Genomic DNA, 19,354 nt, shown 5'->3' with positions numbered 1-19,354 from the left:
TGCACAGTCAATAATTTGCTCCCACTTATCACTCTTCTGTTTACAGATGCAGGAATTAATTATCTCAGTTGTGGCTGCTAGACTCAAAGTAGAAAATTCCATCAGTTATCTGCCCCTGTAGCTCCTGCTGCTCTCATTATCCAAGGGAGCTGCAGCTTTCTCATTGACTGGACCTGCCTAATATGGCAATTCAGAGGATTCTGGATGTTTTCCTATTGTGGATTATTACATTCCTAACTTTTTTGACATAGCAAATCTTTGGTGACAGCATTCTGAATCACTTTTTAACTGACAGATTCAAATGCTGAGCAGTGTCAGGCCTAAGAATGACACCCTAGGAGAAAAACACCTTCTTAACAATCCCTCCTGCTCATCTGTGAAGGTATTTTTAGGAAAATAAGTTCCCAGGCTTAGAGAATCCGTAGATTTCTTTAAAGGGATAAAACAAGCAAAACATGGGAGGAAAACACCCACAAAAACCCAAATAAAAATCAACACAACTTACCATTCCCAATACCTGCTGCTGGAACCAGTTGGCATAGTCATTTCTGATATCTATCAAATCTTGTATCTCATGAATGTAAAATCTGTCATACTGTATAACTTGTCCTCTTTCATTTACCTAAGGAAGTGCAATTTATTTTTTATTAGCTTTCAAAGGGATATTTTTCCATGTTTTTCAAGCATTTCATGTCAGCCACAGATACCCAGCTACCAAAAAAATTCTAGAAAAACAACAGTGCCTACAAGAAAGCAAAAAACAATGTTAAAGACACAGATACATGGACTATTCAAAATCCCATCAAAGAGTGAAGGAAAACACAATTAACTGCACTACAGTACTGCATAACAGGGCTGCCACTTTGAAACATGATATGACCTCAGTGGAACAGTGATAATACACATTCATGTACACAAGGGAATAAATACCTGTTCCTGTATTCACACAGGTTTAAGAGCTATGATTCAATAACTCTAGTCTTAGTTATAGTATGAACACTATTACCTGTGAGCAAAGCAACAGTTCCCAGTTAAAAACAATAAGCTTAAAAAAAAGAGACGTGGGAAAAGTAACTTTATACAGAAGCTTGTCTCTACAGTGCAATTTTAATCCAGGAGCATCCACATTTTCCTAATACACACTTCTTTTCCCAAGGACTGCTAAGTGGCAAAGCAGCAAGATAAAGATCCTGCCTTAATAACTAGATAATCTAAGCCTATTTTTCACAAATACCTCCCACATCCCACTCCAAACCACCAGATACTCAATTTGTGAAATACCCCAGAGCTGTTACCCCTTTTTCCCCCCTCTCACTTTAATCCCTACTCTCACAGATGCAAATGACTGGGTAACTCTGTGTTCCTAAAAAACAGTTAATTCCATCATCATGTCAGACTGGAATCCAGAATCCCCATGATTCATAGGTGCAGATGGAACAACTACAGATATTTCTGTAGATTCAATTCTGATCTTTCAAACTGATCAGTAACTTAGCTTCTACCAAGTACCCAGCACAGAGATGCTGACAGAGCCAAGCAGCCAAGGACCTGTTCAGAAATGCCACAAACGTACTCTGTGCAGTATTTCCAGAACTCTGAAGGCTGTGTGCAGGAAATTAGTGAGTATTCTTCTGTCAGAAGGTGGAAGGCCCATCTTGCACAGCTTCAAAAGGTGCACTACAACATCCTTGTAGAGTTCCACTATCTTGAGGAACAAGGGAGGTTCAAGTACAGACCACCAATTTTCTGTCAACACATGGTGAACACGCAAATTTAGTACTTGTCACTGCCACACTATGTTATGTTACCCTCTTAACATGTCTGGCTAGAAAGCATAAGCATCAGTTACTACAGACTCTGAAAAAAAAGTTGCAGCACAACAAATGTGCTGTTGTTACACATCCAATCTAAGTCCCCTGAAGTCTGTTCATCCAGACAGTGTCACAACATAACATTTAATAAGAAAAGATGTCTCAAAACCTGACATCTTAAGTGAACAGTAGTGAGAGCAATAGAAAATGTGGAAAAGGATCTAGAGCTCAAAAAACTGTCAGTCTGCTTCTCTTTACTCTCACCAAATCTACTTGAAAAAAACAGTGAGATTACAAGGCAAAGCATAACAGAGGAAAATCAAAGTGCCCTCTCAAAAAGAAACCAATTAAAAGCAAAATATTCCAAAAACAATTCTTTAAGCTGAATTTCTTTAAGCTGAGTCACAACAAGAAAGTATAAAGAAGTAGAATTAAAAAACCAGAGCTATTCTCAGCTGCATATTTGAAGACCACATCTTGGCACTAACAAGAAAAGATCAACTGCCTCAGAAGCTCAGAACAGGTGCTGCAGTCACAACCAAGACAATTTAACATCTGCTCTGCAACACTTCTGTAAATTGCTTAGAGCTTGTTAGCTGTCTGACCACATAATTTTCACTTTAAAGAGCAAAGACACATATCAATTACACTGAACCACACAGTTTAATTCCTCCCAAATGGCATCACTCCAAAACCTACAATACCAGATGAACTCACAGGGATGGCCTGTTAACTTACCCTGAAGCAACAGAGTAAGTGTTTTCTTACACCAAGCAATGTTAAGCCTTAACTTTCTCACTGGGGAATTGCAGGGAACAGTAAATACACAGCAGGTGCTGCCAAAGCCAGGTCTTCCCTCATGGAAGTTCTGTACATTTTCATCTGTGGATTCTTAGTTTCAACAGTAAAAATTCAGTTTCTTACCAAGAACTTTCAGAGGAGCTTTTTCTAGGTTCAGAATAGCTGCTCCAAAAGGAATAGCTAACGTTGTGAAATTGTTTTCATCACTCATCAGTGGGCACTCTGGTAGAGTGAGATACAGCCTCAAAGCTTCAACATCTGGTAAGGAGCTGGTCAATTTGGGAATAAGGTTCTTTTCCAAACTAGCTGCCACCTACAGCACATCAGAAAATTCTGTTTATTTTAATACAATTGAGATTTTAAACAAATGCCCATGTATATGAAAACTAATCTAGAAAACAATAATTAAGAGCTTCAGTGAAAACTATTATACATTTAGAAAATGACAGTAAATATTAAAATAGAATATGCTGATGTGTCACCTAATTGTCACAACAAAACATGGTTTCACACTTTTGCAGCCAATATACTATTGAGTAAATGCACCTATTTACAGGGTTGTACCAAGCGTAACAGTAGTATTTCTGGAGAGCTGTAACCCCAAAGATAATCCCAAATGCAAAGAAAATACACAGCACAAACCTGTTGTGATATGTGAGCATGCTCAGGCTGTATGAGTTTGTGAAAGAGTAGTCTAGCAGCATTCATGTCAACCCCTGAGAATCTAGCGCTGGTTTTGTAATGATCATCACTGCTGCAGGAAGGAAAAAAACCAGAAAGACTGAATCCTATGTTCTCAGCAACTCAAGACTTCTACCCCTTGACTTTTAGACCTACTGACTAAGGATTTAAAATATATCAGACTTCCAGGTTTTATATGACCTTAGAAACAACCAGAAAAAAATCTCTAACCACAAGAAAATCAACCAAAAAGATTTGGATGTAAACCAGTCCATGGAAGGAACAGCCCTGGAATTAACAACAACCTGTGGCTGACAAATGTGATGAGCTCTGCTGGCTTACATGGCAGCAGCCAAGACAGGCTGGAGCCATTCTCACTGGGGCAGCAGACAAAACACAGGGCAGGAAAGAAGCAGGAATTCCAACAGAGGCTATCAGAGCACCACGGAGACAGGAAACCTTGGGAAGGTGTCCCAGCTGACACAAGGGACATCAGGAAGGCAGCCACCACTAATGCTCCACAGAAACACTTAAAAACCCACCCACTCACCTCAATGCCAAGAAGCTCCCATTCAGGCACCCAGCAGAGGAGAACGTTCCATCAATTTCACTGAAATTGGTCACATGTAATGTTACATTTGGTTTTCCTTTTAAAAATTAGCATTTGCAATAAAAATGCCTGTATTTAATCCCTAATGAATTACATTGTGCAAAGGATGGGACTCTGACTCAAATGTGACTAAACAACACTAGATTAAACTTCCACTCAAGACTCAACACTTAAGACAGCTCAAATCACAGCAAGTCTTGCATTCAATTCCTTTGCATACTCTTTTATTAAAATAGAAGCAATGATCTTTGAGTTGTTCTCATATTCCTTTACATGTATTGCTATTTTTCAATGTGCAATTAGATATTTAATTTCATCTTCTATAATCATCTAAACAGTCTCAAGGATCTAAACTACTCAACAAGCATGACAATGAAAGCACAGCAAGAGCTCTGCATCTCATAAAACCAGTAATTACAAATAGCTCTGCTATGTATGCCCAAAGCCCCATTAATGCTCAATTCACAAGCAGAATCACCAAAGACTACTTCTTTCTCTTACATCACTTACTTAGTTATCTCTAGAGGAAGTCTTCCAGATGGGAAACTCAGCAATCTTTGAATAAACGTTTCATTCACAGTCCAGATCTGCTTGAAAAGGTCAGGATACCTAAAATCATCTGGTGGCACCATGTTCTAAATAAATTTTAAAGAAAACATAAAGAATGAGGCACACAAAATTGATTTCCAGAAAAATCAGCCAAGGTTGAGCTGTCTTAGCTGACAATTTACCTACCCAGACTATTGCAGTGAAATACTCTGTTTAACAGTTCTGCACTCCCTGTGAAAGCAGAGCACAACTACAACCATCTCCATTAGGTGTTAATTCACACACCTTCCTAAATGGCAACTCCCTACACATTTCTTGTCTCAATGATGAACACTGACTGAGCTTTAGATGTGAGCAGCAAGCATCTCCCCTGAAGCCACCAGGAGCCACTTAGCTCCCTGCCAAGCTGTGAGTGCACAGGAAAGGAGCCATTCAATTTTTCAGACAGATGTTCTTCCACCCCACTTCTATCAGGCTCCTCTGAGAATGATCATGCTTCTGTGAACATGCCCTGCATCAGCAGAGGAGCTGCATTTGGAAGTGCTGCTCATATAAAATGAATTCCACTAAGAGCTGTAATAATAAAGGGGAGAAGAAGCAAGATCATTGTTTTCAGTACGAGCACTGGCTCAAAAAGAGAGGGCAAACAGCACCAAAAACAAGACAAAACTATCAAGAGAAAACATTGCTTCTGAGGGTGCCATCTGACAATATTGAGCTCAGTGTGACAATAACCATCTATCTGCTGCCAAAAATCAGCACTTCTGATCCCATCCCACAGCATCAGGTTGAGGAACACTTTTGCCATTTCCCTTCTATCCAGCCAAAGAAAACAACTCAGGGAAATGAGCAGCCCAAAAACTGACTTGAGACAACGGATTTTGGCTGGGCCCCTTTAACTGGCAGGGACACACAACCCCCAGGGGTACAGTACACACAGAACTTTGGAAGAATTTAACACAAATTACCAAACCAAAGACTACTAACAGGGATACTTCTGCAGCATCAAAGTTCATCTATTGCTAATACCTTTTGTACAGAACAAGCCACAATAACTGCATTCATACAGTCTCCAGTTCACCTCAATTAGTCAGTCAGAAACTACTCCAGCAATTATGAAAATTGCACATAAAGTTATTAAGGAAGCTCTAATAGACAAGTTTTGATTTCTATTATAAGCAATTTTCCAGTTTACACCTGCTAAGCAAGTTTCTCTCAAATACAGCAATGGTTTAAACTCTATCAGAATTCAGACAAAGAATCCATCAAGTCAATCCTAGAAAAACTGCTGATTCTGTACAACCAGAACAGGCTGTGAGCACAAAGCACTGCTGCAAGTCTGACCTGTAGTTAGTTTTTCTTCATAAACATGCTTCCCCATTAAAATCCATTTTCCCTTGTTTCCAAATTAGTTTTCATCCTACATACTCAACTCTTGATGGTTCATTAATCCCCATGGTCTAACATCTGTTGAGCTGTACTGGAAACAGTCTCATGAATCTTCACCTTGGTTTTATTTTATCTCCCAACTCACCCTCCAACAGCATTTTCTTTCCATCACACTTCCACATTGCCACTTTTACTGTAAGTCTTTTACGTACTAGAATTTAAACAGATCAATTCTTGTTACTTTAAAATGTAAGCTTTAAGACTATGGTAAAACTGACATAACAAACTATGTCACCAGCAGTAATTCTTAGCAAAAGGCTCCATTTGTTTCCTTACCACTCTGGTGCTTTAAAATGGCTACAGAGCAGAAGACACCAAAGTTGCTGCTGTGGAGGAGGTTTGAGGAGGACCAGGCAAGGAGCAAAGAGCTCAAATATTCAATCAATTCTTCCCTTACGACATGAAAAGAAGTGCATTCATCCATCAAGAAAAAAGCTTATGCCAAAAAAGTCTCAAGAGCTTCCTGACAGCTAACACACACTAACTGGATCCAAGTCCTCCAGCTGCTACCATAACTTAGTGCCTTTTGCTTCCACACTGCTCCAACAAACTTTACAATATAGTCACATGCACTTTCAACATCAAAATCATTTAAAATACATCCAAAAAACTAAAATCCAACTTTCACAAGCTTTGGAACCAAATTACACTTAATTTGTTACCTGTGGATAAAAATAGTGTGCAAAACTTTGGTCCCCACCAGAGAAAATTCTCTTTACACAGTAGCACTCCTCACTGTCTGCAATAGAAATAAAAAACAGACCACTGTGAAAATGGGAAATTGAAAATTATTAAGATACTGCAATCAACACTGGGTTACAAAAAGGTTCCCAACCCTGATACAATACACTGATACACTAGTTAGGTGATAGAATGGTAAAGATAATCTTTCTCTGAGGTAAGTTCTAGCTACCAGAGGCTCTCACCCACCAGCCACTGGAATCAAACTGTTTGGGAAAAATGATTACAGCCCATAATCAGTTTAAGTCTCAAGAATTTTAAGCCACTACAAGGGAACAGGCAACAAGCAGCAAACACATCAGCTGGTGCTTACCTGTGCTCATCGAGCGCTGAGCGCTAAAGGGAATCCAGCTTCCTTTCACTGTGAAGGGACTTTTCCTGTTACTGGTGGTCCCTGTACCCAGCTGCCCATTGCCTCCCAGTCCAAAAGAGTAAATTCTTCCAGAAGAAGGGACAAATGCAGTGGTGTGCTGCCTAGGGCAAAGAGAATTCAGTAACACAGACCTAAGTATTGGAACAAGCTTTGTGCAGGCCTGGGCAGGACTTGTACTTAGCAGTGTGTGAAAGGTCCTGTCATACCCAACACTCCACTGCTCTCTTGCAATGCCCTGCCACTGGCAACATTCCATTTACACTCCAATAGGCAATCCTCCTTTTTCATGGAAAGGTTCCCAGAATGGAGCTGCCAGTGCTTAGCCCCTGTCTGACCTTTAGAGCATATCAGAAATGAATGTCTAGAGACTGCCTGCACCTCCTTTCCCTCCCCATCCTGCTCAACTCCAGATGCTCCCTCTCCTATCACAAGCCTGTGAAGAACTAGCTGGGAACTTGTGTCAACTATTTTCTACTTTCTAAACACATTTGCTCTTCAACAGGAAATGAAGTGACAGCAACAAACTCTGTCACACCTCACACTATTGTTCACACTGCCAGTTTAGAAAATCACAGCCTCTCAAATATACTAAACTTCCTTTAGCTCTTCTATGAATGCTTTTAGAAACCCCAAAACATCACTAAATATCTTTTGTTAGGGGTCATTTTGTCTTCCCTGACCACAAAGGGTAAGAAAACCCCCACTTCATATTGCAATAGATATAAAGTTTTATACAAAACAAGTTATGTGTAAGAATCACAGAGTTAGCACAGAATAGACCTTACCTGCCACAGGTGATCTGTGTGACAACGCTTCCCATAAGCTCAAAAACTTTCCTTGGATTTATCTCATGGCTGGTAGAGTTATGACCCAACTGACCATAGCCTCCAGCTCCAAATGTAAAAACCCCACCTTCCTAAACAAAGACATTTTTTACATTAAGATGATCGTATATCTCAGAACAAGAAACTTCACAGAAACAGGGGTTTAATAAATCTTTTCTGGTGACCTCGACATTGCAGGGAAAGGACAGAAAATATACAAGGCATAACAGGGTCCTGAGACACAGTGCAGTCACAAGATAATTTGAGTTATGAAAACGTGGCACAGCTATGAAATATTTGTTAAATCAGACTAATCTAATTTCCTTATTATCATACAACAGTCCTGCCATTAACTTGTCTCATTTATAGATCCTAGCCCGCATTTTCCCTCTTTTCCAGTTTTCTTGACGAACTTCATCCGTGTACAGTCTCCCACTATTAAGAAGTATACTTTGGCTTTGAAACTCTGAATACAAATTGTGAAATGATTAGCAAACAGAAAGCTGCCCTTCTCAGCAGATGATACACAGCATAACTGAAGCAGCCTCATTATTTGAAAGCATAAGAAAACATATTTCAGCATTGTTGTAAGGCAAGTAATTTTTTAAATGGTTTTGATTAATCAAGACATTAACCAACAACTTCAATGTTTAAACCAGAAGCATTTTCAGAAGTTATACACCTTACCTCACAACAACTCTGAAACTTGCCATTTTCAGATGCTTTGAAATTGTGAATCTGTTTCTTTCAACTCTACTCTGCATCAGCCAGGCCCTCAGCTGGAAACCATCACCAAAACTGCAGCATCCACTGAGAAAACCCAATAGCCTCAGGACAGCAAACAGTGCCAGGTTCTTCTGAACTTCAGAAGGACTTGGAGAATGCTCACACATATACACAGTACTGCCTACAAAAGGTGTGTCAGCCCCTGGCTCTGCAGGGGACAATGGAGCCATACACATGGGGGTCAATCTCTACAGTCACATTACATTCAGTATCTCAACCCGGCCCATCATCTTTAAAGTAAGTTTGAAGTTAACTTCTATGCATGAAAAAGGAAACTAAGCACTTAGAATGAGAGATTTCTTGTATTTGGTAATTTTTCTCAAATATTTAACCATTCTTCCCATCTTTCCTCAACTTAATCCTATATATTTACAAGAAATTTTATTCAGAATTTAGTTTATAATTTCCTGTTTAGGTGGCATTGTCTCCTGGAAACATTAAAAAAATTGGAGCACAAATATTTCTGTAAGTTCTGTACCTTTGTAAGGGCAGCAGTATGATCTTCTCCACAACATATATGAACAACCTTCTGACTTCTCAGAGACTTCAGCAGTGTAGGAACATACCTGTCTGAAAGGTTTAATAGAGAAAGATCACTTATTTTGACAATGAAAATCAAAACCCAAATAGTTTTGCTTATTTATTCTAATTTGGTTCTAGTCAAGCAAGCAGTTTAAATTTGTTAGCATAACATAATCACCATGACTGAGTTTATGGATCTTGGAGATGGAAGTGTTACTACAAAAAAAACAGGGACTATGACACTAAAAAAATTTGTAGCCCATGCTCTCACCTTCACTATCATAGGATCATATGTCAACATGCAGACAACTAAATACTGAAGATGACATTAGACCTGGCAATGGCCATGAGAAAATATATGCTCATTATTTCTGTGTTTTCCACGAATTGTTTATGTGTTTCATGTTTTTAAAATGCTCCTCTAAGTTGGTATTGATGCCTTTTCCTTAGTCCTAAAAACTGAGAGCCAGAGACACAGTTAAGGGATAAGGGGTTGTTATCTCAGTATTTAATTAGGATCCTTACTGGTGCACCACTGGGCCAAGGTGGAATGTGCTGCAAGGCACACACACGGTAGATCCCGTATGCCATTTCCACACCTCTCAAATCAGCACATCTGACAAGGATGCCCCAACGGGAGGCCTGGATGGATGGTGTGATGGAATTCTACCGTGGATGGGCCAAATCTCTATTTTACAGGGTGTGTTCTGGAGGGGTCCTTGGTTTCCCAAGATAGGCCAGGGTTTTCCAGCCTCCTGCTACAAGGCCTTTAGGATGTTTGTTTTCCTGGCCTGACAGAACACCAGGACTATGCCAAGTTATCAGACTTAAGGAATGCTAAGAATATAGAAGGTATATAAAGCAAAAGGCAAAAAATCACCTTGGCATCAGTGTCAGTTTGGCTTGTTTGGAAAGTGTATTTATACACACAGTTTAATGTTACTGATTGCATAACAGAATGGAGCACTGAACAAACAGGAAGCAAATGTAACTTCCCTCCATCGCTAGGACAAGGCAACTTTGGCAACTTTGCACAAAGGCAATTTTTAAAAATATTAGTGCTAATGTCTTAAAACCTGTCAGGCATGCTAACATGTCTGCAAGAAACCCTATGAAGGCATTTAAAAGGGATTTTATCGAGAAGTGATGATACATGAAGACCTGGGGTTATACACGTTCCAAAGAATATGTAGGAGCAACTCAAGCCTACCATGATTTCTGAAAAATAATTGTAATTTTCTTATTACATGAATATGATAGTTTTTAAGGCATTCAGATGAGTATTTTATTTACAATCCATTTTCCCCATTCTAAATGGTCTTGACAACAATGAATCAGTAAGAAATCTAAACTCATGAAACCACCTATAGATTATCCAGCACTCAACTGTGTATTAGAGGACCCTGACAGCAAACACTGCCATCGTGGAGCCCTGTGAGCACATACTGTGCATGTAACACAAAACAACCAAAAAACAAAGAATTTTTTGTCCAATGTAACCACTTGCTAAAAATCATTGAGTGTCATCCACCTACCAGAGGAAATTTTGGAAATGGCTAGCCAAAAATTGTGACTGATTATTAAAAGTGGCCTGAGAAAGGAATGTAAAAGTAAATGGCAGTAAAATATGAAGATGGCCTAAATGTGACTACTAAGGACAACCAATTAGTTTTGACAATTACTGCTTTTGCCAAGCAATTTCACCCACATAAAATTCAGCTCAAACTGCACAGTATTTCAGTTCAATCCCATTAAGTCACAGGAAGATGTCAAACAGGGAAAGAATACAAGTGAAACAGGCAAGAACTTGAACATAACACGGTCAGCATTCTCACTACACAACAGCTGAGGAAAACCCTTCTGTGCCTTCTCCATGCAATCCCATTGGCACTGGGACACTCCAACAGCCCGGAACAAGGTTTGGTGTGTCTGCTCCTTTCCTAGGAGCTCTGCTCTCCTCGGATTCACAACCCAAACCCTTCAGCATCAAACTCTCCTGAGGCAATGCTTACTTACCATTGTCATCATTAAGACCCAGCTGCCCAAATTTGTTGCGTCCCCATCCGAAGATGGCTCCAGAAAGAGTTAGTACAAAACTATGAGCTCCTCCTGCTGCAATCTGTGCAAAAGGGATTCCCAGCAGAGATTTAATCATTTGTGGTGAGGTTTGTTTTTTATACTCATAACCTAAGCCCAGCTGGCCATATTTGTTTTGTCCCCAGGAAAACACTTCACTTCCTGTTTGAAGGAAAAAATAAACAACCAAGAAATACAATTAATATAGTTTAATAATACAATGTTTATCCCCTGTAAGAAAATCTAAAAGTTAGACTGTCACTCTTCAAAAATTTTTGAGTTTGAAAATGCATACAAATTACTGACTTCTGAAGTTAAGCATTCTTGTGTAATTTGCAGGCATTCAACTCAAGCATTTAATCAGACTGGAAGTATTTAAATCACATTCAAGCCCCTCCAAACTGCTCTTAACATTCCTGTTTCAACAGTGCTACATCAACTGAGTTTGGTTATTACAAAGCAAGACACTGCTCCATGGGAAGTTCCACTACTGCACAGATGTTTATGCAGACATCTGCTGAAGTTGCACCCTGGACATGGAAAATTTTCCTACTTCCAATCAAAAGACTCATTTAAGGTTTTCTAAGATGCTTAAATTTTCACAGACCATTTAAGAGACGTATATTTTTAAATACTGTCTTCATTACACGGTCACCAAAGCACAAGGTTTATAACGTCATTTGATACCTTATAAAGCAAAAAAATTCTGAAGAATGACAATCAAAGACCTACTGATGTTAAGACTGCTTCTAAAATAAAATATTGTCTTGAGTAACCAATTTATTTACTATCCTAAAGATCAACACCCAAATACAAAATACGTCACTTTTGTGAAGTGATATGTTTTCAAGAGCAATGCTACCTTCAAAATACTTCCTATGTCTCTCCCATCTCCACCTTTCCAGTAACAGTTTTATCAAGATGGGGAAACAATGAAACCCATCCCCTGGAGTACTGGTCTCAGATTTTATTTATTTATATTAACAACTAAACCCAAAAAGCCCTACAGCACACATCAAGAACAGAAACAGAGCTGAAATTCCATGACTTGGCCATAAAACAGTGATGCTGTACTTGAAGCCTGTAACTATTTAAAACACCAAGTGAATTTCAAATCACAAATTCCTGTGACATTCTTGCACCTTTGACCAACAGAACACTTGACAACACAACTCTGCTACTCGCTGCTTTCTGCTGCAGATCTGAACTCAGGCAAAGGGTTACTCCTAAAGCTCTGCCTGCCTGCAACAAAGGCAATCCCTTGGGTTATAATGATAATTATGCCTGGGAATAATGGCACAGGAAATGCTCAATAGGAGCCCATGAAGAGTCACATACAGAACCCAGGCACACATAATCAGTATAAACTACTGGATTTAAAGAAAAAAAAAAATCATTCATGTACAACGAACACCTGCCTCCCCACAATTATTTGGTTCATATTTTAAACACATATTATTAAGAAACACTGACAAACTACAAACATTCTGAAATTTTTTGCTGAGTTGGGAGGTTCCCACCAACACTTTTCAGCAGCCACTTCTCCCAATTGGAAGTTTTGGCCACAACTCTCCTACCTCGTGATGAGACAAGCAAATTTAAATTCATTTTCGTTTCTGGAGAGCTGCACTAACCAGACATCCAGTACAAGTGAGGCCAACTAAGTATGTGCTCAGAGTGCCAGCAGAAATTTGAAGACAGGTATTTAAACTTTCAAAAGGTAGCTTGTATGTGACAGGGCATTTTAATTATGGAAGCACCGAAAACCAGAGGCTTTGCCATAATAAAGCACACAAGTCACTCCTGCCAGCCTCAGTAACTTGAGGGTACAGGTTAAAACAGACCAGTGTGCCAGCAGGATGAGACAGATTTGGGGCCAAGAAAAAGAAACAAAATGAAAAGGAAGTCACGTGAAAGCCAGATAATGAGAAAAAACCAACACACACACCCCCCGAAGAAATAAAAGCACAACTCAACAGCCATTTGTACATTTGTTTTTCAAATTCAAGCTTCCATCATTACATTACACAGCCCCTACCAACCTGAAATCCCATCTATGCTAAGTGGTAGCATGTTTAATAAACACACTTCCTTTAAAATAAAACAAAATATATATATTTTTTGAAAACTTTTGAACTCCCTGGTACGAAATTACACAAAACTTCAGGAGAATTTGGCTTACCTTTTGAAAGTGCTAGTGAGTGAAAATAACCACAAGCAACCTGGACAATCTGGATCTCTGATAAGCTTTTAATATTTCTATTGGGGTAAGAAAACAGAGAAAGAATTAAGCTACCAGATCATAGTATGAAATAAAGGGTAATATACAAAATGTGAATCCTTTTTACTGAAGTATACTAAATATCCCAACTTTAATTAGACGCTATTTTGTAAAATCTGAAGACAACACTGCATTTTTTCTAAACCTTTTAGGGTCAGGTTCTGTCTTATTTTCAAATAGATCAAATCTGTAAAAGCCCATAATGAAGAATTAGGGAGGTTCATGCGCTGGGAAGGCGATCTCACACAGATGAATGGAGGAATGAATACAGAATACAAGAACCACCTCATTCTTACCTTCCAAAACTTCAGTTTATAGACATAATACATATTGCACAGTATTATAAAGAAGTTGCAAATACATGCACATGTGCACTAAAACTAACAATGCTTTCAACTTGGGATGACAAAAAAGCTTCTAAAGGGCCTGTGGGCTTTTAAATTTGATGCAGATAGAACATTTTTAATATTATAGTCATGAATTACTAAGGTTCCAAGGAATTGTTACTTTTGTGTGTGGACTTAAGGTAGCTGGAATGCTTATGGAATTCTGAAAACAACCTGGCCAATGTGAATTTTTTTTAACTGGAGGGTGTATTATTCAATCACAGCTGAAAAGCTTTGGGGTGAAAACTGAAGTATAAAGATAGGACAGCAAATGTGCCTTCTTCAAATTGAAAGTTTAACACTCTACTTCTCTTTAACTTCTCTTAAATGGCATTCATACTCTTAAAATACCCATCCTCCTTTTCCAATGTACGTCTCATTGTTAGGGGAGGACTATTAAAAAACCAACAAGCAAAAACATCCCAAAAGCAACAAACCAAACCAAGCACACCTGTAACACACTTCTCACAAGACTTTCTGAGGAAGAAAACTGTCAACACACAGCACTCAAGTATCATAGATAATATATATTTTCTATATTTATATGGCTTAACCTGTAACAGCAGAATAGCTTAACCAATGTGATTTAAGCACATTATTTTTTAAAAAAGGCAACTTATTATGTACTATTTTTAACCTGGGCACTCTGACGCATTCCTCAGTTCCTGGCAAGCCAAGCTGTCCATCAGTAGCCAGACCCCAAGCATATACCTGACCTTTGTCATTTAATGCAAGAGTGTGGGCTTCTCCACATGACACAGCTACAATATTTTGGGCATCCAGTGCACCAACATGCTCTAAAAAAAGGAATAAATAAAATTAGTTGGTTAAAAAAAACCCACTACTAACAAACTAGGCTTGATTCAAACAGTTTACACAGTACTAAGACATCAACTGGAGTGACATTCAACTAAGTCTGTAAGTTCTACTGAAACACCCTTTATTTAAAATTATAAACATGCAATTCTAGGAGAAATAAGTTAAATTTGACACCCTGAAGTAACCAAGTAATGACTGTTTCTGGAGAAATACACAGAAGCGCACAAAACCTGCAGCTTGATCCTAATGGATCCTTCTAATCTTGCCATCTGAAAATGAGTGCAGAAACTCAATTAACAGTAAGGTCAAATAGATTATTGTCAAATGACTACACGTGTAGACATTATGTAAGAGGAAAACATTATACCACAGCAAATTAAATTCACCTATTCATTATTAAGAAAGAGCCTGCAAAACAAGGCAGGGCAAATTACAGACTAAACCTAATGATTTTGCAATGAGCTACACAATGTCTTCTTTATAATGCAAAATACTGTAGAAACGGATCCTAAAGAGTCATTTTTCTAGACACACAGTGCACGCCTCTGAAAAGCACACACTAAAATATCTTTGATTTTTTTCCAGCAGTCTGCACCAATGTATTTGGAAACACTCAAAGCTTGGTTTTGGGCTTATGATTTGTGATCAGAATAACATTTCAATTTCAGCAATAAGTAAAGCAGAGAAATATCATCAGGGCCTGTAATTAAGGCTGGAATTTTTAATAGTTCGCTTAAATAAGGGACTGCTTGGACATTTTACTCCCAGTTTTCAAAAACAAATTCTATCCCAGCCTAAGAATGGCACACCACTGGAAAAGCCTGTGTATTGTCAACATTATGGGCACTCTAAACACAGCCCAGCCCAAGTCAGCTTCACAACAGTAGCTCACATTATCTGCAGCATGACAGGCACTCAGCTTCCAAAATAAACTAACACGGGCAGCAGATATAAGTTCTTTTTATTACATCCAGCTGGTCTGACTAAAGAGGTTAGCACCCCAATTCACCCATCAGAGCCTCCCACAGCTCTGCCAGTGGGAGAGGTCGTGGAAGCACTCTCCAGCTCGGGCACCAGCACACAGATTAGCTCAGGCAATCTCCCCCAGCTGCTGAAGCAGCCAGCCTGACTGCCTAAAATGGATTAAGGAACAGCCATGCAGTCCCTATGGCAAGCAGAGTTCTAGAAGGAGGAAAGAAGAAAGGCAGTGGGGACAAGGAGGTAGCAAAGACATACAGTCAGCAACAAAATTATCTTCAGTTAGCAGAAACACATTTAAAAGAGAGCATCCACCCATCTATAAAGATACCAAGCCTCTTTGGGCTGTGCAACTGAAGTTATCCCAATGCTCTGACTTCATGCAACACTCAGCAGCATTATCAGTAACCTCTGGGTGAAAGGAAGATTAGGGAGGACATTACAATCCTCATGTGTCTGAGCATGTTAAAAAAAAATTAGAGCAGGCCCATTACATATGAAAGGCCATGCAAATTAAAAGTCAGATATTTTCATTGTAACCTTTAGACTAAAAGACAATTGAGCAAAATTTTCGAGGTGGGGAACAAATAGTCAGAGTAAGTTTGACACATGCTGAGTTTCTCTTCATGTTTATGAAGCTGATGTTGCACAGGATTAAAGTTTATCATACTGTTTCCCAACAGAAGTCCACATTAGTTAAAAAAAAAAAATCAAGAAAATCTTTAATTGGCACCAAAACTGAAACTCTACATAAAGGAGAACTACTAAAATACCCCATGACACCTCGTTTCCATCTGAAAAATTTGTGGCAAATATTGAGCCAAGCGAGTTGTGAAAGTGCTCTAGGAGTGATTAGAACCAAGTCTCAGTAAGCCTTTCCAGTTTGCTACGCTGTGCTGTGAGCAGTGAGCAGCACTGCTCCCTGGCTCTCAGCACCAGCTATGACTCACATGCAAGCTCTGAAGGGAGCCCATGTGCACACTCCTCTGCAGTCAGTCCCTGCAAGATGTTTACCCAGTTCTGCTCCAGAACTGCACTAGGAGGGAGCAGAAACATACACCGAACATGGGTGGGAAGAAAACAAGCCCAAAGAAGTGTTACACAGCATCCTTTAGGCTTTTCCAAATCCTCTTCCCGTAGCGCTGCATGTACTGCTGTCTTTTATCAAAAGTTTTATTTTTAGTTCTTACGGAAAGAGAACATTGCTTCAATCAGACCTGCTGTACATCACATATTAGACAACTAAAAATTGCATGTTTCCCTGCAGTGATATGCCAAATACTCATTCCCACCATATTCCAACAGTCAATACAGGAACTACAATGCCAACCCAGGGACTGCAGCAGGCCAGCTCCCCCTGAGATTAAGAACGGTCAGCAAGCCTCCCACAGCCATGATTGCAATAAATCTAGTGGCAGTGTCCAGCTGCACAGCATGCAAAAACATGGGGGACTGCCATGTTCCATAGTGCTTGTTTCCAACTGTCACAAGAAGCCATCCCAGCAGAGCAATGCTTTCCCAGCTAAAAAGATGTGCATTCCTGGAAGAACTGCTGTGCATGAATTTGCCCCATGCACAGACACTGGCAATCCTGGCTTTGATGATGCACAGTAAAACGAAAGCCACACCCACCAGCACACAGAACCCCCACAATTCATCACTTCTAAACTTACCGGGTCTTTTCCTGGCTTTTTCATGCCCTAGTTGTCCCAGATCATTGCATCCACATGTATAAACTGTCCCATCATCCAGGACAAAAACAGTATGTCTCAGTCCACATCCTACATCTCTGACCCTTTTATTTAGGAAAAAGTCACTTTTTCTGGGTTCTAAAACAATCTCTTCATCAATTCCACCCAATCCAAGCTGTCCAAAAGATGCATTGCCCCAGCACAACATGTTTACACGTCTTTTTATCAGAGATCTTCCAACTTCACTTTTCTAGAATATTCCTTCTGTGTAGCTGTTAAGAAAAAAGGAAAATGTACATTTTTCAGTATTGTCCCCAACATTTACATTACCTTCTATACAGCATGTAATCCATAGCTCATTTTCTCTCTACCAGTGTATTAAAACCCTGAACAATTTTTAAGAGTGTGATTTGCTTTCTTGGACAGGATTTGCATTAACTCTGCAGTAAAATGCTTTTGTTCCCATTTCTGATACAACTTTTAAGATGTGCAGGTAACTGGTTTTGCATAAGTTTGTTTCAAAAACTTAAAACATCATTCTTAGTAAAACTTTTTAAATGCCTAATCCAAATTTTTACAAACTTGCAGTTGCTACCAACTCCAGCCAGTGGACACGACTTCAAATATATTCCAAGGGGACAGTACAGGCTACTTTCTTTAGCTGAGGAGATGCATGACTCCAGGATGGACTGTGTATGGCCTCAAGATCATCACCAAAAACAACACTTGACTCACAGCTTGGAAAAAAGCAGTCAGCTCTGATCAATCCAGTTATGCAATACAAAGTACAACATGCTGTGTCAGTCATTACATTTAAACGACCAGCAGTCAACTGAACTCACAATTTAAAAGAAAATAAATAGCTGAAACTCAAGTCCCCAGTCCTGCACTGCAATCAACACCAGCTACAGCTTCAGTTACTCTGCAGCAGCAGCAGGCCATATACACAAATTCTCCAAGCAAGCCACACCCCTAATCCCTAAATTACAATTATCAGTATTTGTGCTGACAAACTCTGTACCTTTTTGGAAAGGATTCAAAGATGCCCTTCTCTTTCATTTGCAGTAGTCCACATGACAAAAAGTCGGTGACAATATTTTCACTACTCCTTACACCACATTTCCACAACAGCAAGTTTCTCTGCGTTTTCAGAGCAATTTAAAAGTCAATGTAATTTAATGTGAAATTACTATAAATTTTCATCTGTGACCATTATTTAGAAGACATTCTGCAGGGTCATAACATGTATAAACTACCTAAATTACAACCTGCTTGGAGAAGCAAGCCAACATCTAAGCTATCATCTAAGCCTTATGTACACCAAAGGGCAGAATTCTTGCCAGCACAACAGGATAAACTATTTTTCTCTGCAAAAGACAGAAGGAAATAAACAAGGCACTTATTTTTGTGACTGCATAAAAAACCCAAAAGCAACACTGCACCGAAACAGCCAAACAGCTTAAAATATATTGCATTCTGTTTACCTATCTCAGGAGGTGAGGCATGATCAAATATTTCCCTAGCTATATCCTACCACATTCAGAAGGGGACATCGAAAGGAAGACGTCTTCAGTTAAGACATAGCGACGCAACAGCACACGTCACACATCTCTAGCAGTGACTGGCTCCAACCTGCAACACAAGAAATCAGAAAAGATGTATCACTATAGTTCTTCAAGATTTCTATAGTCAAGATTTATCTCCATCTCCAGCAGGGAAAAAAAAAGTTCTCCTTTCTGTTGAACTACATATGTATTTCTACGGAAGGCGGGGTTGTTTTGTTTTGTATCATTTAAGAGTCAGTAGCCAAAGTTCTGTACTTTGATCTCAAATCACGGCACTCCGTCCCCCTGTGCGTGGCCATCAGAGCCAACTCGCGCCGCCGGCCGCAGGGCACTCCCGCGTGCCGGGGCAGCCCCGCGCTCTCCCCGCGCCGCCGGGGCAGCGCCCGGACGCTCCGCGCAGCCTGGCGCGCG

At 39.5% G+C, this 19,354-nt stretch overlaps 1 protein-coding gene across 5 annotated transcripts in view; it reads right to left on the bottom strand.

The window, feature by feature from the left end:
* HERC4 (HECT and RLD domain containing E3 ubiquitin protein ligase 4) overlaps positions 1-19,010 on the bottom strand; it is a 29,362-nt gene extending 10,352 nt beyond the window's left edge. For 2 of the 5 annotated variants that reach the window (XM_039696229.1, XM_039696234.1), the window contains exons 1-15: positions 18,913-19,010; positions 17,361-17,650; positions 14,528-14,687; positions 13,406-13,482; positions 11,164-11,385; positions 9,104-9,195; positions 7,801-7,931; positions 6,956-7,116; positions 6,564-6,640; positions 4,414-4,538; positions 3,844-3,903; positions 3,255-3,366; positions 2,736-2,925; positions 1,574-1,746; positions 506-622 (exon numbers count right to left, since the gene is read on the bottom strand). In XM_039696229.1, coding sequence (XP_039552163.1) covers positions 506-622; positions 1,574-1,746; positions 2,736-2,925; positions 3,255-3,366; positions 3,844-3,903; positions 4,414-4,538; positions 6,564-6,640; positions 6,956-7,116; positions 7,801-7,931; positions 9,104-9,195; positions 11,164-11,385; positions 13,406-13,482; positions 14,528-14,687; positions 17,361-17,586 — 1,923 coding nt within the window. In that variant the 5' untranslated portion in view covers positions 17,587-17,650; positions 18,913-19,010. Of the gene's footprint in view, positions 1-505; positions 623-1,573; positions 1,747-2,735; positions 2,926-3,254; positions 3,367-3,843; positions 3,904-4,413; positions 4,539-6,563; positions 6,641-6,955; positions 7,117-7,800; positions 7,932-9,103; positions 9,196-11,163; positions 11,386-13,405; positions 13,483-14,527; positions 14,688-17,360; positions 17,651-18,399; positions 18,420-18,862 lie in introns of those variants that run through there. The other 3 variants (XM_039696231.1, XM_039696233.1, XM_039696232.1) reach the window with 3 other exon arrangements.
* Between the last annotated feature and the right edge of the window lie 344 nt (positions 19,011-19,354).

The sequence above is a fragment of the Passer montanus genome, unplaced genomic scaffold, assembly GCF_014805655.1.
Source record: "Passer montanus isolate IOZ18808 unplaced genomic scaffold, ASM1480565v1 scaffold96, whole genome shotgun sequence".
NCBI lineage: Eukaryota > Metazoa > Chordata > Aves > Passeriformes > Passeridae > Passer > Passer montanus.
Note: the sequence above shows the minus strand (reverse complement) of the source record. Positions and strands in the feature narration are given on the sequence as shown.